The sequence below is a fragment of the Panicum hallii genome, chromosome 4 (assembly GCF_002211085.1).
Source record: "Panicum hallii strain FIL2 chromosome 4, PHallii_v3.1, whole genome shotgun sequence".
Taxonomy (NCBI): domain Eukaryota; kingdom Viridiplantae; phylum Streptophyta; class Magnoliopsida; order Poales; family Poaceae; genus Panicum; species Panicum hallii.
In genome coordinates this window covers 47,908,650-47,935,288 of record NC_038045.1, presented here as the reverse complement: position 1 = coordinate 47,935,288, position 26,639 = coordinate 47,908,650, and the positions used below count along the sequence as shown (strand labels likewise).

Genomic DNA, 26,639 nt, shown 5'->3' with positions numbered 1-26,639 from the left:
TCCAAACATGGCCGCCATGCTTGGTTCGTTGACGGCTGACTGAACTCCGAAGAGAATTCAACATGGGTACGGCGTGCCTGACCCCACCATTTATGAACCACGACTAGCCGGTGGACATGTTAAGAAGGGAACGGCTCTTCAAGCAGACCACCACAGACACGGCGACGGCGAGAGGCCGAAGCCGGAACGAGGCAGGCCCAGCCTGGCGCGGCCGCCGCCGGATCCCAGTCGCACGCGACCCGGATCATTCCGCTTCCGTTCTACTCCTGGCCTCCGAACCGGTGAACCAGTTCACCACCACCCGCACCAAACCCCACCCAAATAATTCCAACCCGCCCCCACTCCCCCCACCAGGCCACCACCAGTCCACCACTGCCGCCGCGCGGCGCGAGCGAGCGAAAGAGATCGCGCGTGCACACTTGTACCCGCTGCCTGAGCACGACTCCGCCCGCGCCACGCCACCACGCAACGCGACCGAGACAGCCAGCCAGCCAGCAGCGAGGGAGAGTCCCGACCGCCGGCAGCACAGCAGCCGCGGGAGTCAGTCCAACCGAGGCGGCGGCGACGAGGGTGGCGGAGGCGAGCGAGGCGAATGCGGGCGCCGCGATCCCGGGACCCGCGCGGCGATCTGTGACGGCGGCCCGGCGGGCATGGGCGAGGCGATGGATTGCCGCGGCGTCGACCTCTCGGGCGCCGAGATCCGCGGGGACCTCGAGGGCCGCAACCCGCCCATCTTTCTCCCGCGCCAGCCTGCCGCGTCCCCGCTCGTCGCCCTCGACATCGGCGGTACGTTCCTCCGGGCTCCACTGTCTCTCGATTTTGCTCTCGTATCCTTCTGAATTTCGCTGGGTGCTGATGGGTGCCGGCGTGCGGCGGGCTCCTTGTGGTCGCAGGGACTCTGATCAAGCTGGTGTACACGGCCAGCTGCGAGGGAGGCGGCTCCGGCGCGGAGCTGCGGTTCGCCAAGTTCGAGAGGCGACGGCTGCAGGAGTGCTTCGACTTCATCCGGGCAAAGGAGCTACTCGGCTGCAACGGTAGGCGCTCATCCTTGGATTTTGAGATCGCGCGAGTCTCAGTATGTAGCCACTGTAGGATTCGGTGGCTTGTTGGTTGGGAGAAATTAGTAGGACAGCTTATAGGCTTGATGGTGGCCACGAGCTGGTCAGGAGCTGGGATATTCCTTGCCGCATTTAGAAATTTCCATTGTAGTGTAGGACGAACTCTCAGCGTACCTACTTTTGTTTCCCTTTTTGAGTGGCATCTAAATTGACAACTACTCTGGATTTTGGATAGGTTGGTCCAGTAATTTCCTATGCTGACCTGGAGCACGATATTGTTCTTACTCGCATGTTAAATTCAACCTACCCGTTTGGTTATGTCGTGAGGTGCTGTTTTATTGTGTATTAAATTGTATTTTTTGTATGTCAGGGACAAGGTCAGGCAAAGAAAACGTGCCGCTGAAGGTAACTTTTTCTTGTCCTAATGTATTTATATAGCAAAATGATAGAGATATCAATGCAAAGGAAGTCCGTTTCGGCAGTTGGCAATTCTTGTATTTATTCGCAAGGTCATTCAGTGAAAATGGTTACCTCTATCCGTACACAAAACAAACTATCAGCAAAATTCCCTGTGTTTAATGTTTCCATTCGCTTCTGTTGCGTTCATTATGCCAGTGGAGATGCTGCTGACAAAATTCACTGAAATCGTTATTCCTTCTTGAGATGGCATGTAAAAATTATCAACATGGTCTAAGTAGATTTATAGTCTTGTTTATATTTTATTCAAGTTATTCTTGAATAATTGTTCTCCACTGTCACTGTTATTGGTAATTCATATAGAGTTATGGAAATAATATTTTGGCATATTGTCCTCTGAGAAACAGAGTACAACTTTTCCTTGAACTTTGAAAACAGAGCTTTTACCTGGCTCCCTAATATGATATCATATATGTACATGTAGTTACTGGAACTATCCTGGTCAAAATCTGATGTCTGGTGTTACAAGTATCGGTCATTCAGAACAGAAGATTGTTGCATGACATGCTTTTGTGCTTTATTTTCCAAAGAATTGAGAAAAAGTATATGATAGATACCATGCACAGGCTACAGGCGGTGGAGCATATAAATTTTCTGATGATTTTCGGGAGAAACTTGGTGTTTGTTTGGACAAGCTTGATGAAATGGATAGCGTTGTTTCTGGAGCAAACTTTTTGTTGCAGGTCAGTCCTTAGCTCATTAGCTGCATTTGTCATATCTTATTTCACTGACAAATATTCTTGCGTGTCTCCTTATAGTTAAGTTTTATTTTTAACTTTTACTCACTATTTTATGTGGCTCCATCACAGTCTTGAGAAAATTACATAGTCAGCTCATTAGCCACACATTATTTATTTTGATGCATAACACATTTTTCCTTTAACTTATGCATCTTGCAGAATATCCCTGGTGCAGCCTTCACACACATGAATGGACAGAGGAATCCAGTAGATGTTTCTCCAAACAACTTATTTCCTTACCTACTTGTCAACATTGGCTCAGGAGTTAGCATACTGAAGGTTGTAATTCTTCGCAGAGATACTTTTTTGGAAGCGCATTGCAATGTAACTCATATGACAATATGTTATTAAGCATAATGTAGGTCACTGGAAATAGAAAGTTTGAAAGGGTAACTGGGACACACATCGGTGGTGGTACCATGTTTGGTTTAGCGAAACTTTTAACAGGCTGTAAGAGGTAATATCAACCTTTTTCTGCATCATGCAATGACTTGTTTACTGTTTCCTCCTACTAACCTGTTACAATTCTCTTAGTTATGACGAATTCTTGCAATTAAGCCAGAAAGGGGACAACTTTGTTCTTGATCTAATTGTCAAGGATATATGCGGAGAGCTTGTCTGCCAGAAGGTTTGTCTTCACCCCTTCTGTTGCTGTATTTTGATTAAGAGCATATCATTTCTCTTCTATGATGCTGTCACGATTTGTTTTTAATTTCTGATATGCATTTTGTTCTTCTGATTTAGCTTTTGGTGGGGCCACTACTGCTCTAGTATGTAGGAGTGTAGGTTCTTCCTACTTATTTTTCTTTCCTTTTTTTGCTGGGTGAATATTGAAAGCATCATTACTTATGATTCTTTTTGACAAATCTTACATAGGTTTCCATAACAACCTACAGAAGTACAGAATACAGATATATGTTCCTTGGATAGACTCATTTGTCTAGCATTGCTGAATCCACGTGACACTATAACTGCTTAGCATATGATTGGTTACATACATACATCTATGTTTCTGATGACTAGATTGGTTGGCATGTGTATCTTCGAGAACTAATATATTGCAGTTCATGTGTTAATATTTGGGATATCTCACGTATTAAGAGGACTTTTGCTAGCTTTATTAGGAATTTTATCTTGAGTTTATGTAAACCTGGATGTGGGAGTTAATGTGAATCTTTTTATAGTAGTTTTCTTAAGTCTACATAAGTTCCCCTAATGATATCTAATGGTTCTTTAATCATAATCAAAATAACTTCAATTTGAGGGAAGCCTGTTTCTAGCATATTTCTTTCTTAGTTGCTGTGAAATTCCTGTCATCATCTTTTATTCCTTAAGAGATCTTTTGTTGTGTTCGAACTTATCTATCCTTTCTCTTATCATTGTTGTGCATCAGTCCTCATGAATGGTTGATTGATTTATTTCTTATATGTGCCAGCAAGGACTTTCAACGTCAACTCTTGCTTCTAGCTTTGGGAAAGTTATTACTTCCAAAAAAAGGCTGACAGATTATAAGCCTGAAGACCTTGCATCCACATTGTTGAGCGCCTTTACCTACAACATTGCACAGGCAAGTTCCTTTTCTTTTCCTGTCTGCTTCTTATGAAATTAAATTCTTACTCTTAAATGAAAATATTGAGAAAAAATGAATAAATTCTGCCAGCTACTTCATAGCTATTTGCATCTGTGACACCCAAGATTTCTTTTATTGAAGGAAACAATCTAGATATTCACTTGTTTTTAAGAAAATTATGGTATGAAAACACCTTTTTCTAAAGTTTAGTGTGAGGGAATGGAAGTTTGCTGACTTATTTCTATTAGGTGAAATGGCTCGATAGGAAGATTTACATATGAAGTACTTTGTGAAATGAGCTCCAACAAGATAGGAGCACTGTCAGAGACTGCTCAATCTTGGTTTTCATCTATTTCTGTTATATTTATTATTGTTCTCAACTCTCAGTACGTGTCCTTCAGATTGCTTTCCTAGTTGCATCACTCCTGGGCCTCCGAAGGGTCTTCTTTGGTGGATCATATATACGTGGGCATAAAAGCACAATGGAAAACATTTCTTTTGCAATTGATTTCTGGTAAGCATTTCGTATGCAATTAATTACTCTGTCCATACATTTGTTATTCGAAAAAAGGGGGGAACTGTATGCTATATTTCAGTGTCTGACTCTGAATTCTCTAGCTTTATCATTATGAAGATTCTACGTTCAGAACTAGTTTGGGTAGGATTTCTGTTAGTCTAGGCTGGCAAGAATCTAAACATATGCATGGATCAGGTCACAGAGTCAAATGCAAGCAGTATTCTTGAGACATGAGGGGTATTTGGGAGCGCTTGGTGCCCTGATGAGTTATGGAGATCTCAGTGGTGAAAATCTTACCCTCGAGGAATCAAAAGAGAAGGTGAGTTTCAACAAGGATACCCGGCTCATATTATCATTGTTGCCCTATTCACATGAAGTTTTACTCTCTTGCTTTATGTATAAGGTAAATGCTTTTATTCAGTAACCAGCATTACAAGTTGCATGCATGCTTAAGTAAACCATGATTCCAGGCTGACCTTGACCAGTCTGATCTATATGTTTTTATGAACCTTTTCAGTATGCAACATAGGTGGCTAGTGATTAGAGAAGCATGTTCAATGTAGGTTCTACATACAAGGATTTATAATTGCCAAGCTAAATGTGGTATTTTCGCTGCTCTGCCTTTTTATTGACATAGGAGCCTCATCACGAGTCAGCAGCACCTGTTGATGGAATATTATCAGATGAAGAGAACGATAGCAATATATTTCCTTACCTTCTTGTTAATATCGGATCAGGTGTCAGCATGATAGAGGTACACCGAAACTGCTTCTCTGTCCATTAATCATATTCTTCAACAGTCAGCTGTTATCAGCAACATGTTTTAAAATATCTTGTTCACAGCAACATAATTTTATGAACAGGTAATTGGTAAGGGGAAGTTTGAAAGAATTATAGGATCCCATCTAGGTGGCGGTACTATTCTTGGTCTTGCCAGGCTTTTGACTGGCTGTTCAAGGTACTATCCAAATACTGGTATGAGATTTTCTTTTGGTTACATAATTAATCTTTTCCTTTTAGTTATGAAGAATTCTTGGAGTTGAGCCAGAGGGGCAATAATTTGTCCGTTGATTTGACTGTTGGAGACATATATGGGGAAGAAGGTTATCCAAAGGTACTTATGATATCCTCTGAAAAAGAGGCCTTTTATGTGCGACAGCTGTCTTATGGTTATTGGTTCTAAGATCTTCTTTTTTACGAATATCACACTGCCTCTGCTGAATAATGACCTGGGAAGTAGTCTATTCTGTTCTGTAGCAGGAAAAGAAAATAAGAAAAATACATACGAAGTTGCACATTGCAGAAAGTGCACAAAACAGCCATCATGATCTTAGTTAAACTACAACACTTTCTATCCATCAGGCCACAGTAAATATCAAAGGCTTCCGATTCACATTTATATACGTATAGGGAGATACCACTGTCATTATTTAAAAGATGGATGTTTAATAAATGCTTCCTTTATATAAGATCAGTTTTAGGTATTTGGTGCACTTATCATGGAAGCAATGAAACTAGCGCACATTAGCTTAGAATTCTTGAACCATTATGTGTAATATTCAATTAACCTTGTAAGTTCAAAAATATATGTATGCAGAATTGGTGTTGCAATGCTTTTGATTTGTTAGCCTAATGTGACAAATTGTAATGAATAATTATCAGTGTGTCCATTAGTTCTTGTTTCTCTTTGTCAGATTGGTCTTCCAGCATCCACTACTGCGGCTAGCTTTGGAAAAGTGAACTCAAGCAAACTATCAGATTACAAAATAGAGGATCTTGCTGCTGCTCTATTGAATTCTTTCACTTATAATATTGGACAGGTATTCTTCTCTCCAGATATGTGGTTACTAGTTATCATCCATTAGTTATTCTGACCTTATTTTCCCCTCTCTTTTAGATAGCCTACTTTGTGGCTAATCTTTCAGGCCTAAAGAGAATTTTCTTCAGAGGTGCTTACGTCTGTGGTCATGAAAAGACTATGGACAAGATCTCTCGATCCCTAAAATATTGGTAAGAATTTTAATTGTGATATAGTAGGGATGAAAGTGGAAAGAAAAATCCCGTTTACCGGGGCTCGTTTCCATAGAAGTGATACTTTACGAGTATTTCCAATCCTTTTTAAGAGAATCTGGCAGGTTAACTGCCGGTCTATGTATTAATAGAGAAGGTGGAAAAGAAAAAAAAAAGACCACAATTACAACACACAACAATGCCACCACCACACAACAAAAACGACCACACAACAACAAACAAGGCTAGTTGGAGACCTCAAACAAAACACATGCCACAACTCCGACGAAGAACCTGGTGCTACCATTGTTGCGCCACCATGACAATGACCGCAAGGAGACGCCTTCAGCTGGCTATCTCATCCAAAGCAAAGCTAGTCAGAGGCATACATGAGTAGTTGCCTGACTTGCCTCCGTGCCGGTCTACATAGACTGCCTCCTGCCAAGTTGTCGCCTACCTCCGTGGATCACCACCAATCACCACCACAACCAGAACAAAACCAGTAGCCGCCAACCAAACCACCACCGCAGATTCTGGTACCGTCGTAAAAAAAAGAGAGAAAAGAAATAGAGGTGTGGGTCTCCTCTGCAAAGCCTCCAAGGAGGGAACAACTCTGTCGACGCCGCCAACGAAAGGTTTTTTAACCAAAGAAAACCGTTGGGTGGGGGATCACACAACGATACCTCCAAGGAGGTACATGCTCCCGAAAGTGTCACCATTGTCAGCAGTAGCATAAAGCCAAGCACAGCCTTGACTTGAGAGCCCCTACAACCCACGTCTGCAACACACGCGGGCTACCGTTGCCGCACAGAGCTGACCACCACCAAGCGAGGCTAATCGCTGTGACAACAGTTGTAGTGAGCCGCCATTAAAAGGAAACCGCTTATTGTATGCAAAATTGGAAACAATTTGCTTTTTATCCCTTAAGTATTGCAAAAGTGCGACATTCATCCCTTACATTTCAATTGGTGCAAATCAATCCATTAACTAACGAAATCAATGCACTAGTTATCCCCACCTCGTCTTAACAATGTCTAGTGCCATTAAGAGCGGTTTAGGCCATGAATCACATGATTGATCATTGCCACGTTGAGTCGAACCAATCGCTATAATAGTTCGGTGTGAATCGGTTTTGTTTATTTTCTCATAGAAAAATTCCCCTTCCCCTTTGTTACCCGTACCTAACCCTTGCCAGCTTGTCGATGGCGGCCATGATGGCATCAGAAGGAAGAGGATGGGAGTCACTCAGGTCGTGCTATTCATCATCATCATGCTGATGTCATTCATCTTTCCCATTTGCACCATAAGAGGGTGTAGCCTTCTTGGGTCGTGCAAGATGGCAGACCACTCCCACCTTCAATTCTACAGGATTTGACATGAAGCTTGAATTTTATAGGATAGCAAATTTAGAGATTTTCCTAAAAAAATTTAGTGACATTTATGTTTTCCACTTAGCACATGACATGGGTAAGCAATAGTTAGTTAGATGATTACATGTCCTAAATCGTTGTTAGATTGAGGTGGGGATGATTAGTGCACTTGTTTAGTTAAGGGATTAATTTGCACCGAGTGAAACATAAGGGATGAATGTCACACTTTTGCAATACTTGAGGTATGAACACGCGTCTTCCTATAAAATTTGGATTTTCTATATTTTTTGGAAAACTCCAATTTCCACCTTCCAACTAGCACGATAGTCTGGTTTTGAACCACGAGCTACAAAATCAGATACCAAAGACCATCCAACTGTCAAAACCAGACAGATATAGTCCTTTTGAGTGGTATGAAAGGTGTTTTTTCATTTTTTTGAAAACTAAAAGTTTCTAGTCCAAATCTAAAAAGAAAATCTAAACTAATTCATATTAAATAATAAAAATATGAAACTTGAACCAATTTTTTTCTAAAGATATTACCTATTTGTAAGTGTTCTATTTTGAGTTATTTGAATCTGATTTATTCAAAAATAATAGATGTGAGTACAAGCAAAAAAAACACTAGGAAGGAACAAAGTAGTTCCAAATAACTGACATGTAGAGTACCAATAGGTAGGTAGGTTCCATCTTTTAGTAAAAAAGGTACTAGTTTCATATTTTCTAATTTAAAATAAACTATTATGATTTTTAAATTTAAACTGGATGGCCCTTGCTGTTCGATTTTGTAGTTGAGTTGAAAATCAGACTTTTGTGATAATTGGAGGTTGTAAAGTGGACTTTTCCCAAATTTTTTCTGCATCGTATTGAACTCGCCACTAAATAGTTACTTTACAAATATGGAAATTTGCGATCAACCAGGAATCATTTCCGTATAAACGATATTGCTTCCAATCATTTCCAACCGTTTTCATCTCTAGGGAGATGTGACGAATATTATTATACTTACTGAAATTTGCTATCCAGCACCATGACTGTGTTTGCTACATGTCCACTTAGTCTAGTTCCTTACCTCTTTGCTTCCAGGTCCAAAGGTGAAGTCCAGACGACATTTCTATGTCATGAAGGGTTCTTGGGAACACTGGGTGCATTTTGGAGTTACGAGAACATGGGCATTGATAGCTTGGCGGCACATGAAGTCATTAGGGAGGTCTTGCTTGGCGCACCATACACTGGCCAATTCCCATCTTTACCTGTCACTGAACAACAGGAGAACGTAAGAGCCATACATCAGCAGGAAGCAACCTGGCTAAACTATAATAGAATTTGCCAATGCCAACCTAACAAGTTCTCTTACTATGGCATTTTTCTTCTGGGCTGTCTTTTTTCAGGGAGAAAATAATACACTTGAAGGGGAAATTGAAAGCTTACGGAATAGCAACGCAGCGCTTAAGGCTGAGGTTGAGCGATTACAGAGTGAGAACGCAGAGTTGAGAGCTAAGCTGCGAGGTGCAACCTTGTGAACAAATAAAACGCCAGCCTCGGTTTGTTGTAACCTATAACAGTTTAGAAAATGGCTAAAAATTGTAACTCGTATAGGAAGACTACAGTCTGGCAAAAAAGAAATGTCACTTAGCATTGCTCATCTAGTGAGCCTGTGTTGTATAATTATTCTTATTCTTTACAAGAGCCTCTGTATTTGCTCCCTTCATATAGCCTTGTTCCTGTGTGTATAAATGTTGTATAAGTAGTTATCAAAACTAGTAATTATCCGGTCTTGTCAGAATAGTATCTGTTTTCCCATTTTCTTCGGAATAAAACAATCAGTTTCAGGTGGGATTGGAAACTTCATTTATTTTTGTTTCTTTATCAAGGGCCTTGAAAGAGAAAAAAAAGACACAACGCCTGTCCCGGTCACCATGTCATTGCAGAAAAGAGTGCCCATAGTAAACTGAAGCCCGGCAATTTGAGATTGGTTGGTTTTCTATTGGGTGCATCTAAAGTAGTAGTGACAGCATTTATCAGATGCCTCACCTGCTCATTCTTAGCTAATAGCACGCCTGCTTTCAATTAAATCCGTCGGACTTCCACATCGGGTCAGAGATTTCAGACGATCGAACAGCTTTCAAGTAGATCCGAACGGAGTACAGAAAACTGGGGAGCTTCCGATTCAAAAACAAAAGGGAAAATTGTCTTTCTACATCACAGAATTCCAGGGAGCGGGGGCCAGCTTGGATGGTTAGCTCTTTAGAGTGGGAGCTAGCCTAGCGTCCGGCCTGGTTAAATTCACGTGACGCAGGAGCTACTCTAGCCTCTAGCCCCTGCATCACGGAATTCCCAGCCATATTAGTTCTTCCTCTTCTTTCGACGATCAGCAAACATGTTGCTATGGTGTATGTTGTATTGCTGTATAGTCAAAGACCATTCCGAATTCAGCCCGACAAAATATTTTTATGTGATAGCTTGATTATTTGCTACGGTGTATGTTGTATTGCTGTATATTTACCCTTCCAATAGTCAAAGACCATTCCGAATTCAGTCTGAAAATATTTTTATGTGATAGCTCGATTAGAGGAGCTGAAATAGGATAAAAAATTGAAAAAAAAAGAAACAAAAGGTAACGTCGCCTGAGAGATTCGAACTCTCGCGGGGAAACCCCATGTACTTAGCAGGCACACGCCTTAACCACTCGGCCAAAGCGACGGCTGTAAGGCTTCATACAGTTACATTTAAGAAGTTGAAACACTGTAGGCAGCCATCTTTCCCAACTCCCCGTATGCCACGAGCTGGTACGGCAGCTCAGCGTGTTGTATGTCGTCTTAAGAAGCTCATGCCAACCATATGCTCCTTCCATTTTAAAATGTTAATCATTTTGAAATAGTACATGCTATGCACCTAGACAGTCTAGATGCATAGCAACAACTAAGAAAATCCAAAACAACCTACGGTAGTCCGTATGATTTGCCCACATGTCAGCTCCATTTGCGAAAACAAAGCTAGCTACATGCCTTTGTTTTCCCAGGAGTGGACAGAAAACCGGCAAACTAGCATTGCATAAAGTGACACGACTCGACGACATCACACATTCACATTTCTGGTATCTCCCGGCGGTTACTCACCACGACAAGTGAGCGGAACGCAGTGCTGGCCCTGGCGCCAGTCCCGTGCGTGAACAAGCAAGCAAGGCATGGCCGAAGGGGCTTGCGAGGCAAGCATGGGCTCGGACGCTGACGCTGCAAAAACCACTGAGCACTTGCTTGGCTTGCAAGAGCCAGCTTAGCTCCCTGGAACCGCGTCCGGAGAATCCGGCCGCCACGTGAGCTCACGTTGCCCTGACGCTGTGTCCTCCTGTTGGTTTCGGGCCGCCTAGGCCCGGCAGAACACGCCACGAGAATGGATCGCGCTATAATCCTTGCTGCTAGGTTGGCGGCTAACCAGATCGATCAGGACTGGATCAGCACTGCACATCTCTGTGTGTGTCTCTACTCTGAATCACAAGCAAACTGCTACGTGACCTCACACTCTAATCAGCTCGGATCTGGATAAGCTTGATCGAGCTTGCTCAAATGGAGTCAGGGATTGCTTCGATCATCTTGTGCTTCTTCTTACAGAAACTTGAACGTGCATCCTTCATTCATCTCTCCTAAGCTGGTGTCGTCGTCATCGTCCACCATTCTTCCAAACAACGCAGGCACTCAGCTTAACAACAGTGACCTAACTGAACCCTGCTTTAATTTCCAAACGTGCCAACCTCCAAAGACACTGTTCAACGCTGGATCTGAAAAGGTTCCAAGGTCCGAGACAGACAAAGTTGAGTACCCTGATGGTGCATTCTAATAAAAGTTTCGTTAGTGGAAACAAAACGTGCAGGCTTGCGCCTCCTTCCTTCGCCCACAAGCACGAGAGACAGACACCGAATCGAGCCGGACAACACGTATCGATCTGATGAGACCCCAGCGCACACCATCGCTTGCGTACAAGCCTTGCACAGGCGGCCTCATCGAGCTGGCGTTGCCCATATAAACCAACCCATCCAAGAACTGAAGAAGCCAAACCAATTCGCACACATACTCCGTTGTCTATCTCTTCGATCACAAGCTAGCTTAGCTGCACAGATCACAGAGAGCTTATCATTATCCATCTTTCTCATTTGAAGCCGTCGATCGATAGCGAGTGACCTATCACAGCGCAGCGATCGAGCAGGGTGATCGACCGTTAGCAGCAATGGGCAACGTGGAGGCGACGCCGTTCGCCGTCTCGCCGGAGCTCGGCGACGCGCTGGCCAAGGTGGCCGTGTTCGCGCTGGTCTACGTGATCCTGCGCAGGTCGTCGGACGTCTTCGCGCCGGGGAGGACGCCGAGCAGGTCGCTCAGCTTCCGGCCCATGCGGAGCATGAGCGTCCGCCGCGTGCTGGCCGCGTTCTCCGACGTCCCCGTCGGCGTCCCGGAGGACGGCAGCGCCGGCGCGCCGTCGCCTTCGCCGCTGGATCATCCGGGGGCTGACGAGCGTGCCAGCTGGCTGAAGTGATCCTTCGGCTCGATGCATGGTTCTCGGCGGCACCTGGATTAAACAAACATAGTGATCGACCGATCCTAATTCCTAAGCCTAACTAGTACTAGGAACTACCCACACCAAAATTTTCATTTATTATTATATGTAAATGGTAGTATTTGAGGTGTGACGTGTACTCGTGTACGGTTCTATGTATGTACAGATAGTTTCTGTATTGAGCTCTGTTCTTATTCGTTTGCGCATTGAGCTTGACTTGGAATTTCGGAGTCTGGGTCACTTTTCTGAATGGTTCTCTGTTTTTCTCTGGCCCCATTGATGATTGTTTCACCAGATACTAATTCGGTAGCGGATGTGCACGATCGCTAGCTGTTTGTTTGCATTTGACAAAGCGTAGCAGTGGGCCGGTTTCCAAATAAGAGGTTACTTGCCCAAATGAGATCAAGTGGGTGGGCTCTTTCTATTTGCGCAGACAGTTTGGAAGTAGCCTCGAAAGCCCGGTTACGGCCCACTCCATCATCGTATACAACGGCTGGCTGACCCATCAGTATGTAGTACAACATGGCACCTTCCATTAAAAATAACAAATTAATCAAAAATACAAGTATCCATGGTAGTCAAAGACTCAGTCCCACTGTAAGAAATCTAACCAACTGAAAAGTTCAGGCAATCGTCTTTCCGGCAGCCATGCACAACAAGACAGGAGAAAACGTTTGCTACAAGTACCACTACGAACTTGTAGTTACATCGAAACAGCTTATGGTGTCGTGTGCCTATTCGTCCCACCGCCCCCACATTTGGCTAGTTGTTGGCGTATGGAGCACTGGCACCACACCTGGAGCTGCTACGGCGCAGGCCCAACCCATCGAGGACATGGGCGGCATACCCTTGTGCTCCCATGGCCAAAAGGAGATGGAATCGTCCATGGTCCCCCGTAGTGACCACCAGAGGGGAGAACATGGCCGCCATACCAGAGGTCAACATCGCACTACCCAAACCACACCAGCGTTCGTGTCGACAGGACAAGCCGGGCCTTTAACCGTCGCTTTCGATCCCATCCCCCACCCGATCACCGATGGAAAACCCGACCGCCCAGCTCGGCTACTTGTCTGTCCGACCGACGCGCAATGCACGTCCACCGACGGCGGCCTGCCGCCGTGCGTGCCGACGGAGCAGTTTAGCCCAGCACGCCGGGTCGCGCCGGCGACTGCCGCCGGGACGTCGCCGGCAGCCGGCCAGTACGCCGACGTGCCGCGCCGCTCCTGGGTCGGCGCGGCGTGGCCCCGGCCGGCACCCTGCCGGCCTGCCGCGCACCGGGCCCTGTTCATTGCCGCGTCTGGCGCGGGCCCGTGCTTCCCGTCTCGGGGACGGGCTGCCGCTTAACGGCCTGGGCCCCCGCACACACTTTGGTGGCTGCTCGCTTTGCTTCTGCTGATGAAGCAGCCACCGGGTCAGGCTGTCGGTCCCCCAGCAGTGGTGTGCTGTACGATCTACTATGATGCTTGCTTGCTATATGGGTAATTTTGCAGCTCGACACTCTTCATTGTTGGTTTTTAGTGCTGGACACTGCTCAATCTTATATTTGCTACTAGACACTCTTCAAGTTTGGATATTCGCTACAAGAAATCATATCCATTAAAATAATAATTTTCTGGTTTAGAGGAGAGAGACAACATGTAAAATGACCAATGATACCCAGCAGGAGCAGAACCATACATGTTTAGAGCCAGCACAAGGCACAATATAACATGTCGCGGCGGCGTCGACGTCGGGGAGTAATAAGGACGCCGGTTCAGGGGGTCGACGGTGCATGATTCGTGGGCTGGGGGTGGAGCGCGGCACTGATTAGTGTGGAAATGAGGCGGGGCTAAACGAGCAGGGTCGACTTTGGTGTGGTTTGGGGCCGGCGGCGCCGCTACCTGGGCTGCAGATGGTGGTCGGCAGCGCCTCCAGTCTATCGTTGGTGGAGAACGATGGAGCTGGGAACAGACGTGGCCGGGGAATAGGCGGGAGAGGGTGAGGGAGGGATCGGATGGATAGAATAAGATGTCAAGGATATTTTGGTCTTTCTTTTAATTCTCTTACTTCTTTTTAAATAAAATAAATATTATAATACATGTAGTATCTTATAGCAAATATATAGCGTTTATTGACAAAAATAGAATGGAGCAGTATCCATGGACAAATATCAATATCGAGCAGTGTCCATGTTGCCGATGTCATCTGCGTCCGGATTGAACCGTGATCCCAGAATCAAGGCAGTGTATAGTTTTCAGTACCGGACATGGCAATCCATCCTGAAAATGCTCCGCGACCTGCCGCACCAATGCACCATGCGGCGGCCGTGAAATTCGTACGACCTCCTTTTCACATTACGGACCCGGACATTGACCATTGTGCGTGTACGTTGAAGCCACATGCATGCATCGATCCGCCGATCCCATTCCCAGCTTGATGCCACTCGGCTACACGATCACATGAGCCCGTAGGCCATACATCTTCGTGTCTTTACTTTACTACCGGTACCCATATTACTATGCTTTTGCCGCCCCAGCCACGTCACGCGCCGCCTGGATGGCATTAGCAACAAGCACTAGCAAGCCACACCATGCATGCTTTCCCCCCTCCCTTTTTACCTTTACACGATTCAAGCACCGGACGGCCATGCTCGCAAAGCCAGGATTAAAGCGCCACGCCCTTGCCTTGCTTCGACCGCACTCCATGGATCTCCACCTAGTGCTCTACTTCTCGTACTAATGACTGTCTGACCAGGCTTTCTTCTCGGAATGCTCACTTGATTAAGACCAACGATCCGGTAAGCAGTAAACAAATAGCAAAATGAGGAAAACTGGTGCTTTGATCATGAAGCTGGTAAAAGAGACCCGCCAGTGGATCGGGGAAAAAAATGTAAGCTAACCAAAGGGAGACGGCACGACAACGGACCGGGGCATCTGGCCAGCAGTTAAGAATGGAGGTATCGGCAAGCTACGATCGAATCCCTGAAAGCAACCCCACACCGGAAACACCATCAGGCCACACAGATCGGAGCCTTTTGCGATAGCATCATCAGCATGCTACATGCATGGTCGGTCCCCCGGCCGGACGGCGATCGATGGCCATGCATGGCCGGGTTCGGGGCGCATGTGATGGAGCCGCAAAAGAACGCTAGCTAGCTCTAGTAATAGTATTTTATGTGGCATGCACCGCTAGATTGTTACTATTGGGTTCCATTAGATCCGAATCCCTATGCTCCGCCCACACCAGGCCAGGTGGACGGTTTGACCCTGCATCGGCGTCTCAGCTCGCAACCCCGTCCCGTTCCGTTCTGGCCCAGCTGGGCCTGCACTGCTCGTACAGCAGATAACGTAGTTTTTCCCGCTTTCCGATGCAGAGCAGCCCGTACGCTTCTGGACCGGGTCGCCTAAAGTCCAAACGCCAGTGTACCGACGCCCATTTTCCCTGGCCCTGTGCCCCAACGTAACCACATGTACGGACACGGCAAGCAGAGGCGCACTAGCTGGTGTGCATATTGTTTGTCAACTGACACTCATGTCAAGACGAGGCAATGCAAGATCCATCCTCCACCGTACCACAGTAGTCATCGTGATTTTCCTTTTTTTATTCTTTTTGTTTAATAGTAGCAGTGTGTAGGAGGAGGTAAAACAAAAAAAAAAATCTGCAGAGTATTGTACAACTACTTGCAGTTATGTTAAGCAGGACTTGGAAGCTGAGAGGGTAAGCTCTTTTTCTTTCGAAAAAACGTAGGAGAGCTAATTTCTTTCGCAAAAACGTAGGAGAGCTAAAAGTGCAAGCTCCTCATATGCATTGTTTTGTAAGGGAGGTAGTAGTCTTGTTTGCATGCTTGCAGAAAAAAAGTATCATTGTTCGTAGCTACAAAATCGAGACGGTTTGAAAAATGTGAACTTGCATTTTCGTAATTTGTATACTATTCGAACCCTTTCGATGCTACATGTTTTACCGGGGCAATAGTTTAACCTGGGGATTAAACAATAAAATCTCTCAAACCAAAAGGGAGACACACTAATGTGACATTATGATGTCTCGCCAGCGATCTTATTCAGGCCCTGTTTAGTTCCCATCTCGTAAACGCAAAAAAACCGTAAACGCAAAATTTTTAAAGGAATCTTGCTAATTTAAAGTACTAAATGAAGCCTATTTACAAAAATTTTTGCATGGATGGGCTGTAAATCGCGAGACGAATCTAATGAGCCTACTTAATCCATAATTTGCAACAGTGATGCTACAGTAACCATCCGCTAATTATTGCTTAATCATGGATTAATTAGCATCATTAGATTCGTCTCGTGATTTACAATCCATCCATGCAAAAAGTTTTGTAAATAGACTTCATTTAGTACTTCAAATTAGTAAAATTTCTTTACAAAATTTTTTTTCTTTACAGATGCTGAACTAAACAGGCCCTCAATTTCCCCGTCCCTATTCTCAATTCAGTTACTGCTAGGGCGGCACCATCGCCATAATTAGGGCGCCGCCACGCGTCCCTCGCCACCGTCATCCTACATTCCTATTCCTACCAATGGCAAATCACGTGGCAAGGATTCCGCGCCGCCCACTCCGCTCGTCCCGTCTGGCGGGCCCACCTGTCGGCGCCTCCCGGAAATCCACACGGCCGCGAACACGGGCACGCGCGTCGCGAGCCGCGCAGCCAGATCATCAAGCCATCGAGGCCCGGCGAGGATAGCAGCGGCGTGGGCCCGCTCTCTGAGGCGCGGCTTTTTATAGTTGCTGCGTCCGGGGGTGCCCGCCCTCGGTACAGCAACGCCTGCTCCGACCCTTCTTCATCTGATTTTATCTTTTTGAATTTTGAGAGTTTATATATATATATTTTGATTTAGCTCTTAGTATATCATAAAGATAGGCACCATTTTATTTCGACCACAATAGGTGAAATTTTAGCTGCATGCTTCTGCCTCGACGCCTATCCACGGCATGCTCGACGAGACTCCAGTTTGGGTGTGCATAGGAAGGTTTTGAATTTGCACTATCTTGGGCTCCTTGACCACGCCCGCATGGCCACGCACAGCTAGGGACCGTTCTTGTCGCCCATGCGGCATAGGATTTATCTGAATCAACATCCGGTCTAGAAGCATGCGTGAGAGGAAGTTCTGCTGACGATATTTTTTACCCATTTGTAGAAATGACTTCTGTTATTTACCTTATTACATTGACTACACATAACACGGACGCATAAAACAGACATCAGCTGTCTATACCACTGTACCCGGCCCTGCAACGTGTTGACACCTATGTAAGTCCCAAGGCCTAGCTTTATCTCTAAATTTGTCGGCATATTGTCTTACAGTGCAACTCTCGCAACAAATACAAAACAAATACATAGATTGTTTGGATTCGGCAGGGCTAAACTGTTTTAGTTGCTAATTAGAAGTATTAAACGTAGACTAATAACAAAACTAATTGCATAATCGTTAGAGTAATTCGCGGGACTAATCCTATGATTAGCCCATGTAATGCTACAGTAAACATATGCTAATTATAGATTGATTAGGTTTAATAGATTCGACTCGCGAATTAGTCCTAGACTTCCGCAATTACTTTTATAATTAGATTATATTTAGCCTTTCTAATTAGCACCGAAACATACAATGTGACAGGGTTAAATCTTAACCCTTGGATTCAAACACCCTCTAAATTCACATGCTAGGCCAGAGTGGTTTGGGAAGTAGGAGTAAATGGAGAGTACGTGAAATATATGAATAATTACAGGAATTCATCATCTATGTTTTTTTAACTAAACATCATCTTTGCTTTGTAGAAACCGGTAAGCACACATGATAAAAAGAATAGTCAATATGGAAAGTCGCCCATAAAAGTTGCAGGTAATGCGGGAAATATTTCTTCGTGAAGTTGCACCGCTTGCTTACCTATTTTGACCACTGCAATCTTGCAGTTTCTCTTTTGACCTTCCATGACCCCTCTAAACAAAATCTAAACAGATCTCTAACGAGTCTGTTATTTTCTGGCTCCCCGAAATTACTATAGCCACCACCCACCAACGCCCCCCAAAGCTTCCCAAACCACTCGCCCTCTCCCCCTCCTCCCCCACCGCCACCAGCGCCGCGGCCACTCTCGCTCGCCAGTCCGTCGACTCCGCCCCCCTCCGTCCACTTGCCGCGCTCCACATCTCCCGGAGCGCGGCGCGCCGTAGCCCGGCGCCGCCGCGGCCCGGCGGCATGAAGAGCCTGTGGAAGCAGAGCGGCGGCCTGGTGTGCGCGGACGCGGGGCCCCTCAGCCCGCTCGGCGGCCGCGGCTCGCGGCGCCGCGCCAGGCTCATCCTGTACGGGTTCGCGGCCGCCTTCGCCGCGCTCACCGCCTACGTCGCCCTCGCCGCGCCCTCCTCCGCGGGCGGCGCCGGCGCCGGCGAGGCGGCGGGAGGCGCCTCGTGGTTCGGCGGCGTGTACGCGTCCACGGCGCCGTACCGCTCGCAGATTTCAAGCTTCTTCTCGTCCATCCTGCCCGCCGACGCGCCCGCCCACTCGCCGGGCCCTCTGCGCGCCCCGGCAGGCGGATCGGGCGGCGGCGGGGGCAAGGTGAGCGGTGGACCAGTGGGGAGTGCCGCGGGAAGCAACAGCTCTGCCGCGCCTGGGTCTGGTAAGCAGTTGGGAAGTGGCGCTGGTGCTCCGATCGGCAATGCCGGCCGTGGGAGTGTGCCTCCGGCCAGCGATTTGGCCGGAACCACCATCAGCGGCAAGGGCGGAGGCGGAGCTCCGACGAATAATTCTGCGTCGAGTGGCGGTGCGCCGAACGGCGCGGTGGATCGGAATAATGGAAACGGCGGAGGCGTTTCCAGTAGTAGGGCGGGAGGCGGCAGTGGATCCCCAGCCAGTAGTGCCGCCGGAGACGGAGCCGTGGCGGAGACTGACAAGCAGTCGGGAAGTGGAAGCGGAGCCCCGAGCAACGCTGCTGCCGGACAAGGCAGCACTGTGAGAGCCGAGGCCAAAGTTGGAGATTCTGTTCCCAGCAATAATTCTGCTGGGAGTAGCAGCTCGCAGAAGATTGATTTGAGCACTGGATCTTCTAATAATCAGGCTGGAAATGGAAGTGGCGTTCCAACCAGTGGTTCTGCTTCTGGAAATAGCAGCTCGTTGAAGGCCGACGCACAAGTTGCTGCTGGAGCCGGGAAAAGTGGTTTTTCTGGAAGTGGCACAGAAAAGAAGGCTGATCTGAGTAAAAGTTCAGATGCTCAGCCAGGGAGTGGAAATGAAGATTCAAGCCATAAATCAACTGGAAATTCTAGTCTGGCGAAGAGCACAGATAGAAATGCTGGTTCGAATAATAGTTCCGATGCTCAGCAAGGGAGTGGAAATGGAGATGCAAGCAGTAAATCAACCGGAAGCTCCAGTCCGGCAATGAGCACAGATATGAAGGCTAGTTCAAATAATAGTTCAGATGCTCAGCCAGGGAGTGGAAGTGGTGATGCAAACCATAAATCAGCTGGAAGTTCTACTTCGGCGAAGAGCAATGGCGGAGGTGAGCGTAATGGTACAAGTGTGAGTGCTGTTCCAACTAGTAATCAAACGGGCAGTCTGGCATTGGCAGGGGAGAAAGAAGTTGGATCTCCCAGGAAGAACAACACGGTTGTAGCATCTCCAGCTGTTAGGAATCAGGAACAGACAAGCAGTGGAGTTGCTTCTGGTGGAAGCAGTGGTACAGTAAATAAGCAGAAGGGAGATGCTACTCAGGATGATGGTTCTAGTGGAAACAAGAAAGTTGATTGGTTCAAGCAGGTGGCCAGTTGTGATATGTTCCATGGGCATTGGGTTAGGGATGACTCCTACCCTCTCTACCCTGAGGGATCATGTCCTCACATTGATGAGCCCTTTGACTGCTATCTCAATGGTCGGCGAGATCTAGCTTACCAGAAGCTCCGTTGGCAACCCAGTGGATGCAGTATTCCAAGGTGAGGATAAGGTCATTACAACAATGCAATAATTTTAGTGATTTGGTTTCAAGCTTGGTGTGTAATGTGCCCAATTATGTTCTTGTTATATCAGATTGAACCCGACAGACATGTTGGAGAGGCTGAGAGGAAAAAGACTTGTTTTCGTCGGTGACTCACTCAATAGGAACATGTGGGAATCCCTTGTGTGTATTTTGAGGAATTCTGTCAAAGACAAGAGGAAGGTTTTTGAGGCATCTGGCAGGCGTGAATTTAAGACCGAAGGCTCATACTCCTTCCTGTTCACGGTATATATTCTTTGAAGTTCAGATTCTATACTGCACACGTGTCTGTTCATTTAACTAATTAGTATCGTTGCCTAATTGCCTTTTCCATTCATGTCATTCAGGATTACAACTGCAGCGTGGAGTTCTTCCGCTCCCCATTCCTAGTCCGGGAATGGGAGATGCAAGTCAGCGATGGAAAGAAAAAGGAAACTCTCAGGCTAGATCTGGTTGAGCAATCGTCTCCGAAGTACAAGGATGCGGACTTTCTAATCTTCAATACTGGCCATTGGTGGACACATGAGAAAACTGCTCTGGGGTATCTCACCTTAACTGCTCTTTGGTTGAACAAACATTCCCATTTCATTCTCGCTTAAACACTAATGACAGATTGAACGTGTCACAGGAAGGACTACTATCAAGAAGGCAACCACGTGTATAGTGAGCTTAATGTCGTGGATGCCTTTCATAAAGCTCTTCTCACCTGGTCCAAGTGGATTGATGCCAATGTTAACCCCAAAAAAACCACTGTGCTATTCAGAGGCTACTCAGCATCTCATTTTAGGTGTGGATTGCCTTTTCTATTGCAAATTACCACATGCCATATTTGATTTGTGTCATCTGAACAAATTTATTTCCTTGCATCTCCACTATGCAGTGGCGGCCAATGGAATTCAGGTGGAAGCTGCGACAAGGAGAGTGAACCGATAACAAATGAGCAGTACCTTTCAACTTACCCACCAAAGATGAGCATTTTGGAGGATGTGATCCACGAGATGAAAACTCCAGTTGTCTACTTGAACATAACTAGAATGACTGACTACAGAAAGGATGCCCACCCGTCCATTTACCGCAAGCAGAACCTGACCGACGAGGAGAGGAGATCGCCCGAGAGATATCAGGACTGCAGCCACTGGTGCCTACCTGGAGTACCAGATTCCTGGAATGAGCTGCTTTATGCTCAACTTTTGATCAGACAGCATCAAATGCGCCAACAATAAAGGCAAGTAGGGTTTTTGCTGGGTGCTTGTATATGATCTGTTGTTGTCTAGGATAATAGTCAACACGGTGATCAAATCATCAAATTAAGGTCAACACGAGACCTTGGGTTTTTTCTAAATCCATATAGAGAGTAAACTGTGTCCAGTTAGTGTTACCTCTCAATAACAACACAGATTCTTCAGTAGAGGCTTATGGGACGTGATATTGTAAAGTTCATATCTAGCTATAATCAGAAATAAGAAAATAGTATAGATGTGATGATATAGATGCTCCTGTGTCTTCTGTGATTCCCTGCATGTTCTTTTTGTGTCTAAGGTTGCTTCACAGTATAGACTTTAAATATTTTTTTCCATTTGAAATTCATTTCAAGGAATGAATCTGGGATTGGGAAGATGTAGTACCTACCTGTCTATTTCAGATGAAGATCTAACTGTTGGAAAATGGTAGGCTTTAATGCCCCATGTACGGATGATGAAATATTTGTGCTGGGGTCTTTAAATGTACAGACCGCCCTCCATTGCCAGCATTTCTGTCCTAGTGAACAATGTACTAGGAAGTACCTACATGAGCAGTTATACATGTCCTGCATGCCATTCACGATGCATATTGAAAGGTCGAAGGAGTGCCATTCACGACGCAAATGGTTAGGCACTTAGGGGAAGCTGTTAATGTGCCTAACTGCTTGACCTTACGAGGCTAGCTTGTGGTCTGTATTTCTTCCCTTTCGCTGAGAAATTCTGGTCTGCACTTGCTGCCGAGTCTGTCGGCATTTTGCACTAGTGCAGTTCGTCTGCAAAGTCAAGGAAAAAAATGATCACGGCCTTTGTGGGTTGAAACATGTTTACAGAGATGTGTCAACTCTCAGTCGTTTATGGCCTGCTCGCATTAGTCAGGAAAAAAAACTTTTGCAAGGTGTTTTTTCTGCTTTCCGCAGATAACATCATGGTGCTCATCTGTGTTGAAGCAGGAGATAGTTCCGTGGTGCCGTTACGCATAGAGTAAATTAGTTCCTTGGCTGTAACAAAAGTTCGGTTTAGTTTTTTTTATCCCTTTTCGATTGAACTTGCTTATTTGGTCTACAAATAAATTTAATTTTTTTCTCCCTTTTCAATTGAACTTGCTTATTTGGCCTAAAACGAATTTTATTTTGGTTCTTAACCCTTCCGTTAGTTTGATGTTAAAACCAACATAAAATGACTCTTTTACCCTTAGCACCAAATGAAACACTACAGCAGCGAACAATAAAGTTATACAAACATTTTTAGGCTGCCTATTATCGTTAAGAAAAAATTATAACTTATTTTGGTAGAAAAATTATAACCAATTTTTTCATTAATGATAATAGGCAGGCTAAAATTCTTGTATGACTTTACTGTACGCTGTTGTAGTGTTTCTTTGGCACTAGGGGTAAAAGAGTTATTTTGTATTGCTTTTAACACCGTTAGCTTATCAAACTAACGGAAAGGCTAAGAACCAAAACAAAATTCGTTTTTAGGCCAATAAGCAAGTTTAATCGAAAAGAAGCTAAGAAACTAAGCCGAACTTTTGTTGGGGCGAAGGAACTAATTTACTCCTACTCATAAGCCTCATTCTCGTCATCTCGTGTGCCAATTGATAGCTCAGCAGCCTCTATTTAAACCCTACTGTGAGTGATCTTCACGCCGTTTTTGCTGAATCCTTTTGCGGCGCGTCGGTAAATTCGAAATTCGAACAAGGTGGCCGCATTTACCGGCTCTGTTGATGCCTAACCTGAGCAGTGGTACTTCACCAGCATCCCTCGGCAAACAAAATCAACGGCATTGCTTGTGAGGAGGTACTGTAGAATTCTTTTCGCAACGCCACAGTATTGAAGCCGCCGCCGTGTACAGTTCATAGCCCATGGGCCAAAGAGCCCGCAATCATCGGCGCAAGCATATCCTTTCAGCCCATGAGAGGCCCTCTCGTACAGTTCCTCCCTTTCGCCCATCCGTCCTCTTCCGTTCTTCCTCGCCTGGCAGATCCGTTCACGCTGGAGACACGAATCTGCGATCCCCAATCACCAAAGCTGCAATTTTTTTTGCCGTGTCTGCATCGTTCTCCTCCCTCGATCTGTAAACGTAGCACTTCCCTGTTCTCGACTGTCTCGCCACCGTTCCGCGAGACCAGAATCACATCAATGGCTTACCAAAACCGCATCCAGTTACGCTGGCCCGATCCCGAGCATCATCTGCACGGGCATGGAAACGCCCACGAGGCGCCGTCTATATATGGGCTGCCAACTGTTCTGCGCCCGCCCGCAGATGATTCGTTCTCACTGTCTTCTTCCTCCTGCCCCCCCATGCTGCCCAAAAGCTGGACGTGGATGCGTCGGCCACACATGCTCCCCCTGACAGGCAGCGCCCCCAACCAAGCTCTCTTCGCTTTCCGCCCCCTGCTCGCTCCCCAGTTCTCGCCACTGCTCCGTCTGACTAATCGCTCGCCGCGCCCCCACCTCGATCTGACTGTTCGACCCTTTCTTTCGAGATCCACAACGAGTCTCAAAAACAAGATCGACCAAGCAAGATCAGAGAGAGATGGAGGATTTGATCAAAGAAACGGTTTTAAAAGGAATCGTGATTTGGCCAGTAATGTTTGATCGTGTGGGTGGGATCTCGATTTCGCGCTTTTTTGTCTCACTGCCTGGACGTGCTCCTCTACCAGCACGCCTGTACTTTCTGCCATACTAAAACCAAAACATTTCGATAGCTTTTCACATCCCCACACTACACCGCCAGAGGTCCAGGCGCACATGGCGTCGCGCGATTTCTTACGCCAGTGACGGCCTCGCGGATCGGCCGGCGGCGAGCGGTGGCCGCCGGATCCCGGATCCGACGGCCAGGCGACGCCCTCCGGCGCAGGTGAGAGCATGTGCATGCCCGGCCAAGCCAAGACAGCGGGCTGTGCTGGAAAAAACTGCACCATCTACCACTATTCTACACTTACTGCATCCCCACGAATACACGCAGGCATGAAAAGGCAAGCCGGAACCAAAAGCCCTCCCTCTTTAATTTGCACCCTCCCCAAATCTCCCGTCTCCGACCATTGCCACCCTCCCTTCTCTCTCTCTCTCTCTCTCTCTCTCTCTCTCTGCTCCCATCTCTCTCTCATCCATGAGGATCAGGAGGCGCCCACAGCCCGCCCTGCAGCTGGGCTCAGATCCGACCACGTCCACCACCGCGCCGCAGACGCCGCAGCGGAGCGCGGCGAGGAGCCGGGGGTGGCTCGGGGCGGCCGGCGGCGGCGAGGATCGCGAGGCGAAGCTGCTGCATGCGGGCGCGGATCTCGGGCACAAATCCGGGGTCGCCAGGCGCCTGGCATTGCCGCAGGTGCGTCGCGTCTCTTGGTTGTCTCTGCAGCTCCGGTTCTTGCGCAAGTTGCACTCGCGGAGGAGGTGGCCAGATCTAGCTGAATCCGTTGCGTCTTTGTGGCTCTCGGCTGCGCAGGACGACGACAATGTGGTGGCGGATCGCGGCGGCAGGAGCATGGGTGGCGCACAGCAGCATGGAGTTGGAGCTGGTGATGGTGGTCACAGGAGGTACGGATTAAACAACTGCAAAAGAAAGATACTGCCACTAGCACCTTTGCAATTTTGACTGCACAATAGATACATATATACTATCTACTACCACCTAAAACTAAAAGAAAAGGGAAAGCATTCTAGGTTCTTTTCCTTTTTTATCTTCTCTGCTCTAGTGTTCTATCCACTGGTTCATAGTGGGCGATGCAAATATGCAATGCCAGCTTGAGCCATGAGGGAGGCCACGAGGGACACCAGACACGGATCCAATTATTTTAGCGCGCCACCCCCCCAAGGCACCCCTGTCCCTGTAGGCACGTCCTCCCATCCGCGATCCGTCCATGGCTCCACGCACGATTCTGTTTCCGTCGCCCATGCGCACGTCTTGGTCGCTTGCTTGCCTGCCTTGCGCTGCCACTTTGGAGTGCTACTTGTCGATCACCAGCCAGCCTAGCGGCTTGGTTGTATCCGCGCGTGGTCACGCTTGGCCCCTAGCGGCTCGGTGCACGTCCAGAGCCGATGCACATTGCACATTGCATCGCTTCAGTTATTTTCTTTTTTGAAAAAAAGTCGGTCTTGCTGGAATGTTTGTACGACTGGTATGTCTTGCACTTGCAGATTCGGCGCGGTGAGTAATGGCCATCGCAGCACGGAGCAGAAGGACGGCGTGGCGCGCGCCGGCGGCGTCGGTGGTAAGGCCGAGCCGGAGGCGAAGGCGAAGGCGGAGGAGCGCGCGGCGAGCAACGGCGCGCTGCAGCTAGCGCTGGTGCCGGCGGTGGCCGTGTCCGGCAGCAACGGCGGCGGCGGGGCGAAGAAGCGGCGAGGCCCGGCGGTGCTGCTGGAGGGTTCGCGGTGCAGCCGCGTGAACGGGCGCGGGTGGCGGTGCAGCCAGCCGACGCTGGTGGGGTACTCGCTCTGCGAGCACCACCTCGGCAAGGGCCGGATGCGGAGCGCGGCCGCGGCCGCCGCCGCCGCGGCGGCGCGGGGCCGGCTCGGGCGCACCGAGCACGGGGCCAGGACGACGGTCCCCGCCGCGGTGGGCGCGGCCTCCATGGTCACGATCACCGCCGCGCCGCCGCCCAGGGCCGAGGCGCCGCCGAGCCTGCCGCCCTGCTAGGGATCGAGCTCGAGCCGCGGAATTCTTTCGTTTTAGTGGCGCATCTCGCTGGTCGGCGACGCGAAAATTAAATCCTCGCTGCAATTCTTTTGGTGGGACTTTGAATGTCGGCGGTGGCACGGAGCAGGGGCAGGTGCCGACACAGTAAAGCAACCCGGCCGGCGTTCGTGGCCGGTCTCCGCCGTGCCGTGCGGCCGGAATTATTGCAATCATGCAAGTTTCCTGCACCTGTGTGATCGGTGCAACTTTGGGGGGCAGAAATTGCGAGGGCTTTTGGTCGTGGAAGTGCAAGAAATTGACGAGGGATGAACTGGAGACGTGGAAGTTGGGGATCAAAATCAACCAAATAATGCTTACGGATACACCTTTTTTTTCCGTTCTGAAACTGTCTTTGGTGGCCATGGTACAGTAGTACTAGTATGCGAGATGTGTTTGGTTGTCGCTTGTCAGAAGCAGCAGGGTAGGAGTGCACGTACACCGCTCTCTGAAGCAGCCGGCCGGAGGGGAGGCA

At 47.4% G+C, this 26,639-nt stretch overlaps 4 protein-coding genes and 1 non-coding gene across 6 annotated transcripts; 4 read left to right on the top strand and 1 right to left on the bottom strand.

The window, feature by feature from the left end:
* The first annotated feature begins 157 nt into the window (after nt 1-157).
* On the top strand, nt 158-9,578 carry LOC112888814 (pantothenate kinase 1-like). 2 transcript variants are annotated; one of them, XM_025955153.1, is made up of 18 exons: nt 158-786; nt 894-1,034; nt 1,429-1,463; nt 2,102-2,218; nt 2,435-2,554; nt 2,638-2,732; nt 2,810-2,903; nt 3,711-3,842; nt 4,247-4,359; nt 4,558-4,681; nt 5,000-5,116; nt 5,226-5,320; nt 5,383-5,476; nt 6,057-6,182; nt 6,260-6,372; nt 7,568-7,621; nt 8,829-9,018; nt 9,134-9,578. In XM_025955153.1, the coding sequence occupies exons 1-18, from the start codon at nt 651-653 to the stop codon at nt 9,263-9,265; spliced, it is 2,028 nt and encodes a 675-aa protein (XP_025810938.1). In that variant the 5' UTR covers nt 158-650; the 3' UTR covers nt 9,266-9,578. The 2 variants fall into 2 exon arrangements, with proteins under 2 accessions (XP_025810938.1, XP_025810939.1); XM_025955154.1 differs by lacking the exon at nt 7,568-7,621 and having other exon boundaries at nt 161-786.
* Nucleotides 9,579-10,363: 785 nt separating this feature from the next.
* TRNAS-GCU lies at nt 10,364-10,445 on the bottom strand. The gene has a single exon. It is a non-coding gene; the product is annotated as a tRNA-Ser (tRNA).
* A 1,357-nt stretch (nt 10,446-11,802) lies between these two features.
* LOC112890719 lies at nt 11,803-12,469 on the top strand. Its single transcript, XM_025957570.1, has one exon. The coding sequence runs from the start codon at nt 11,967-11,969 to the stop codon at nt 12,267-12,269; it is 303 nt and encodes a 100-aa protein (XP_025813355.1). The 5' UTR covers nt 11,803-11,966; the 3' UTR covers nt 12,270-12,469.
* Nucleotides 12,470-18,354: 5,885 nt separating this feature from the next.
* LOC112888403 (protein trichome birefringence-like 1) lies at nt 18,355-21,741 on the top strand. The gene is made up of 5 exons (XM_025954612.1): nt 18,355-20,211; nt 20,306-20,498; nt 20,600-20,793; nt 20,881-21,039; nt 21,133-21,741. Exons 1-5 carry the CDS (start codon nt 18,485-18,487, stop codon nt 21,473-21,475), a joined length of 2,616 nt encoding a protein of 871 aa, XP_025810397.1. The 5' UTR covers nt 18,355-18,484; the 3' UTR covers nt 21,476-21,741.
* Nucleotides 21,742-24,523: 2,782 nt separating this feature from the next.
* On the top strand, nt 24,524-26,128 carry LOC112890580. Its single transcript, XM_025957447.1, has 3 exons — nt 24,524-24,820; nt 24,938-25,029; nt 25,630-26,128. The coding sequence occupies exons 1-3, from the start codon at nt 24,605-24,607 to the stop codon at nt 26,126-26,128; spliced, it is 807 nt and encodes a 268-aa protein (XP_025813232.1). The 5' UTR covers nt 24,524-24,604.
* The last annotated feature ends 511 nt before the right edge of the window (nt 26,129-26,639 follow it).

Excerpts from the sequence above, each read along its gene's own strand:
- LOC112888814 (XM_025955153.1), top strand. The coding sequence starts at position 651 with ATGGGCGAGGCGATGGATTGCCGCGGCGTCGACCTCTCGGGCGCCGAG. Across the intron at positions 2,904-3,710 it reads GAGAGCTTGTCTGCCAGAAG|CAAGGACTTTCAACGTCAAC; the intron begins GTTTGTCTTCAC and ends TATATGTGCCAG. Across the intron at positions 9,019-9,133 it reads TCACTGAACAACAGGAGAAC|GGAGAAAATAATACACTTGA; the intron begins GTAAGAGCCATA and ends GTCTTTTTTCAG.
- LOC112890719 (XM_025957570.1), top strand. The coding sequence starts at position 11,967 with ATGGGCAACGTGGAGGCGACGCCGTTCGCCGTCTCGCCGGAGCTCGGC.
- LOC112888403 (XM_025954612.1), top strand. The coding sequence starts at position 18,485 with ATGAAGAGCCTGTGGAAGCAGAGCGGCGGCCTGGTGTGCGCGGACGCG. Across the intron at positions 20,212-20,305 it reads AGTGGATGCAGTATTCCAAG|ATTGAACCCGACAGACATGT; the intron begins GTGAGGATAAGG and ends TTGTTATATCAG. Across the intron at positions 20,499-20,599 it reads CATACTCCTTCCTGTTCACG|GATTACAACTGCAGCGTGGA; the intron begins GTATATATTCTT and ends CATGTCATTCAG.
- LOC112890580 (XM_025957447.1), top strand. The coding sequence starts at position 24,605 with ATGAGGATCAGGAGGCGCCCACAGCCCGCCCTGCAGCTGGGCTCAGAT. Across the intron at positions 24,821-24,937 it reads GGCGCCTGGCATTGCCGCAG|GACGACGACAATGTGGTGGC; the intron begins GTGCGTCGCGTC and ends TCGGCTGCGCAG. Across the intron at positions 25,030-25,629 it reads GGTGATGGTGGTCACAGGAG|ATTCGGCGCGGTGAGTAATG; the intron begins GTACGGATTAAA and ends TTGCACTTGCAG.